The 5000-nt window shown below is 37.8% G+C and overlaps 1 protein-coding gene across 1 annotated transcript in view; it reads right to left on the bottom strand.

The window, feature by feature from the left end:
• Positions 1–5000, bottom strand: part of LOC100533293 (glutamate receptor ionotropic, kainate 2) — a gene marked incomplete at its 3' end in the record, with an annotated part of 54721 nt that overhangs the window by 46363 nt on the left and 3358 nt on the right. Inside the window, 1 exon segment of the mRNA XM_013081364.2 lies at positions 3657–3683. Within this exon segment, the coding sequence (XP_012936818.1) occupies positions 3657–3683 (27 nt within the window).

Raw genomic sequence — 5000 nt, 5'->3', positions numbered from 1 at the left:
AATGTTTGTGGTTTCTATGTTGTTATTGTTTCTATTGTTGTGGCATTGCGCTTTACCTTACTGTCGTTTTTGCTCAGTCCTATGTCATTAATGTTCTAGTCACGTGATACTATTTCGTTTGTTCGTCCTCAAAATGTAATAGTTAATTGTGAACAGAGCGAGAATACTTAAATGAAAAAAATAGAAATGACCGTACATAAACTTAACATGGTGATGGATGATTGACAAAATCAGTGTAGTGTAATATACTTTAAGTGTGCTTTGAGGCAATGAGATACAACACCTACTGGGTGCCCGAAATAAAACGAACAATTGGATCTAAACAATTAGAGAAACACAACTTTTTGTCAGGAACGTGTTTCATTTTTTTTATTTTTTTTACTTCAACCGTTATATATAATACTATCAATTTATTATCCAAAAACAGGCTTCGCAATATAAAATGACTTCAATGAAATACATTTTGTTCAAAAATAGGTAAATAAAAGTAAGACATGGCTATGAGAATGTGAGTAATGGCTAACGTCAACAGCTTCCACTGGCGTTGAAGGAACAAAGCTATAAACAATATAAATAAAAGTAAAAACAAATACCAACTCACGAAAAAAATTCGAAATAAGTGAATGAGCTGCCTGCTGCCCAAAGAGAAGATTATACATGGTTTCTTTAAAGAAAACTGTAAGCGGCAGTTTCATTAACGCTTCCGACAATGTCTTCGGTGATTCGTAAAACAATCTATTCACCACTTTGTGAGCTCGACTCTTTCTGAGTTCAGAAGCCTGATTTACTGCCAAATTGTTGACTTTGTCTAGTTCAACATTGGTACCAAAAGTGGGTAAGGAGATTCGAGGGGATTGTGCGACTTCACGGAAATAATAGATAGATAGGAGGAAGTGGAGAGGTAAGGAAGAAAAAAAATCAGTTCCCGAAAATGTAATAAGAAACAATAAAGAGAGAGAGAGAGAGAGAGAAAGAGAGAGAGAGAAAGAGAGAGAGAAAGAAAGAAAGAAAGAAAACAGAAAAAAAGAGAGATAGAAAGAGAGTGGTAGGGCGAAAATAAGAGAGAGAGAAAGAGAGAGAGAGAGAGAGAGAGACAGAGAGACAGAGAGAAAGAAAGAGATAGAGAAGGAATGAAAGAGGTGGTGAGAGAGAAGAAGGGGATAAGGGCGTGGAGAGAGAAAGAAGAACATTAATTGATCATTAGAGTTAAATTGTGTACCTATCATTTTACAGCCGTTATTTAAAATTAATGTATCATGAGCAAACCAATATTGCTTCTACAACCATTTCAGCACAAGGTTCCCCAAAAGCATTTTGAGAACTCGTTACTCTACCTGTATGCAGTGTTGTAAGAACCGTAAAGACAATAAAAACAAACAAGCAACAACAACAACAACAACAACAATAACAAAACATAAACATTAAATTAAATTTTCTTATGCAACTTCCCGGAGGGGTGGTACGTCTTAGGGTTCTTCTAGTCATCTTATTGCCGTTTTTGTAAACCTAAAATATCAAAATAATAAGTCACACAATACGGCATTTACTATGGGGGAAGAAATGGTGACTACATTTTGTGGTGTGAGAAATACCGGTCTTAGGGGGCGGGTGGGGTACTGACCTGCACTCAAATACACCTTTTTACATACACCTTCTATTATGTTTGAATGGAGAGCATGTGTTTTATAAAATATATTGCAGGATACTTGTTTTACCTTTATGACCCCAGTAACAAAAAGAAAACCAAACAACACAAAACATTTTGAAAACAACAGAAACAATTCTAAAACCCTTTGATATCGCTGACGTTTTCCTGAAACCCCCGAAAGAACCAATTTGAGCGACACTTGTGATTTGGACCATGAGTCGTGTGCGTCGTAACAGTCCATGGTAAAACGTAGCATGTCATTATTTTTCCACACGGTGTCCTTGCGTCTTTTGAAGACAGATCACGGAAACATTAAAATAGGCAAATGTGCAAAAGCATAGCTATTATTATGAAGCTTAATATAACCCAGAAGCATACAAGCGATGTTCAGAAGTAGTGTTTTTTAATAATGGAAAGAACAGCATATAATCGACGTGTTCCTGTTGTGAAGAAATTAGTTGAAAAACCTGGGAAAAAATAACAACCAGAATATAAAAACAAATACAGTTGAAATTGTCAACAGAGGTCACCTTTCGTCTAGGATAAAATTGTCCGTCTTATACAGGTGCTGTGTCACACACTGTCATTGCAATGTGGAATACGGAAGGGGTACACGGAGACTGGCCCTTTGTTCAGGTGACTGTGTTATACAGGTGACCGTAACAGCAGGTTCGACTATGTTAATAAAATGGCCACAGGGAAGTAAACGTAATTTGTTAGAGGCAAAAGTGTCATACTATGATCAAGCAGTAAGTCTACACTGGTTTCAAATATTATATTTAACCTTTTTCGTCTGAGACCTTTTCCGACAAAAAAAAGTTACCGTTGAAATTAAGCATGTAACAAAATATATAGTTCTTAGACAGATGGAGGAATGAAGGATACGTTTATTTATGGGGAAGAGTTTCAATTAGCTCATTAGGAGAGAGTCGGTAAAAGTGAGTAATCACGCTTTCCTCTGTGTGTGTGTGTGTGTGTGTGTCTTTGTGTCTGTGAGTGTGTGTGTGTGTGTGTGTGTGTGTGTGTGTGTGTGTGTGTGTGTGTGTTAGACAGTATAAATGTGTGTGTAAGTGCGTATGTTGATTGTGAGATAGTGTGTGTATATGTTTGTGTGTTTGCTTGTGTGTGTGTGAGTGTGCGTGTGTATGTGTGTGTGTGTGTGTGTGTGTGTGTGTGTGTGTGTGTGTGTGTGTGTGTGTGTGTGAGTGTGTGTTTGGAGATGCAGGGTGCTGTATGCGTTTGTGCGTACATGGACGTGAGTATGTGTGTATGTGTGTGTGCTTGTATGTGTGTGTGCTCACGTGTGTGTGTGTGTATGTCTGTGTGTGTATGTGTGTTTATCTGTGTTGCATATGTAGGTGTGTGTTAGTATATATGTGTATGCGTGTTAGTGTGTGTAATGTTCACTTGTGTGGGGTTTGCACGTATTTTCTGAGCACGCATCTATGCACACTCGTGTATGAATGTATAATAAGTATGTGAACAAAAACAATGTGGCAGTCTGTGTGTGTTTGTATTCGCTCGCGCCCACGATAGAAATAATAATAATAATAATAATAGATAGCATTTGTATAGCGCATATCCCCGCTCAACAGCAGGCTCTATGCGCTTTACACTATATTATTACCCCAGCAGACCATAGAACACTCCGAAACATTCTTAGCTTCCCGGGAAGCATACAGTGCAAGCTGCGGATTTCACGCGCTCAAACACTATCAAACTCACAAGATCTTTCACTGTCTATAGCTGGGTACCCATAGAAAGAGCCTGGGCATGGCTTTGTGCAGTGCAATACGAGCTCAAGATATTATTTTCCTTTCTATGAAGGGTGATGGGGGAGGGGGCGGGATGGGGTAAAATAAATACTGTAACCATACTGAAACGTAGGAAAGCGAAAAGGAATTGAGGAGATTTTTAAAAAAAATCTACCGGTCTCAGAACACGCTTTATCTAAGTGCAGAGAAGACAGCATTAAACGCCTGTTTAGTGAAATAAGGTGCACACATACCATCAGGGTTGTGATAGTGACGATCCGCTGTAACAAAATAAAATTGGAAGAAAGGAAAACATGGGGAACGGGTAGCACAAAAGATTGAAATTCTACGTAAATTATGTTTGAGTAGCAAGAAAACATAGTATCTAAAACTGAGCCAAACAAAAAGTGATATTACTTTTTAAAGAAACAAAAGAAAACAAACCAAAAATGAGGCTGGCACATCGTATGGGATACGAGTTTGCTTAAAAAGATACATTGTCATGCAGTCTAATTAGTGGAAGAACACACTGAGCAACTAATTATTTATCTAGCAATAAGCTATTATATGCCAATCATTATTGCAGCTGATTAAAGATATGCAGAACATGAAAGGAGAATGCAGGCTGTTCGCGAAGACAAAACATATAGGCAAATTACTTATGATATATAATATGTATGAATGTACGTATAATATACTGAGTATAGCAGAATGAACAACAACAGACTATTGAACATTCATTACAGAAGTCGAATATGCAAAACGTTCATCATGAGTCGTTTGTAATCACGTGCAGGGCACTGTTACTCGAGTTGAAAAGTCAGTGTTATGCTGATATAACTTAAGAAAAATAAAAGAAAGGAAAAGATAAAAAAAACAGAATTTTTACTCATTTGCACAGAATTCTATAAGATCTCTTTACGTTGCTTTATAGAAATATCGCATACTTTCTATTAGTGTTGTTGTGCGTGAACGCAAATCAGTGTTTAAAGTATCACGACAGGTGTTTTTTCATGAATATGTAAATGTTTGAAAGGTAAACGAAAATATCAATCACATTAAAACTTAAAGGTGAGTGTGAAATAACTTGATAGTTAAGATATTAAGGCATGACGAAAATGGGTGTGGCTTGAAAATAAATTAATATTATAGTGGTGACATGCCGTGGCATAACACGTGACTGATGGGAATTATAATAACCTAAACCGCGCAGTGTCATGGCCGCCGCTTTTCGTTCTCTATAAAACTTCGCTGTGAAGCGCGCGCACCAAGGGCGCTTTAATGTCAGTGCAACTCTCGTCTCGACAAAGTCGAGTACACGCACAATTTTGCCTCCTATTGACCTTCGTTTGGCTCCAATGTGAATCAATTTAATGATCCGCTCCATAGTGAAACAAAATTATGCCAGAAAAGTCTACTGTAGTAACCACTGACAAATTTTCTTCTCTAAAATTGTCTCCTTTCACCTTCTTTCCTGCTCTCTGGAAATGTTCTGTCGTCTGCTTTCATCTCCACTTTCTGCCCCCATCTCCACACCTCCCCTGTCCATTCTTCTGGGCTCCTGACTCTTTCTGCAGCCTTTCTACTGCTACTCTTTG

This window comes from Aplysia californica, unplaced genomic scaffold (genome assembly GCF_000002075.1).
Source record: "Aplysia californica isolate F4 #8 unplaced genomic scaffold, AplCal3.0 scaffold00127, whole genome shotgun sequence".
NCBI classification, from domain to species: Eukaryota; Metazoa; Mollusca; class Gastropoda; order Aplysiida; family Aplysiidae; genus Aplysia; species Aplysia californica.
The sequence above is the reverse complement of the archived record's forward strand: the minus strand, read 5'-3'. Positions and strand labels throughout refer to the sequence as shown.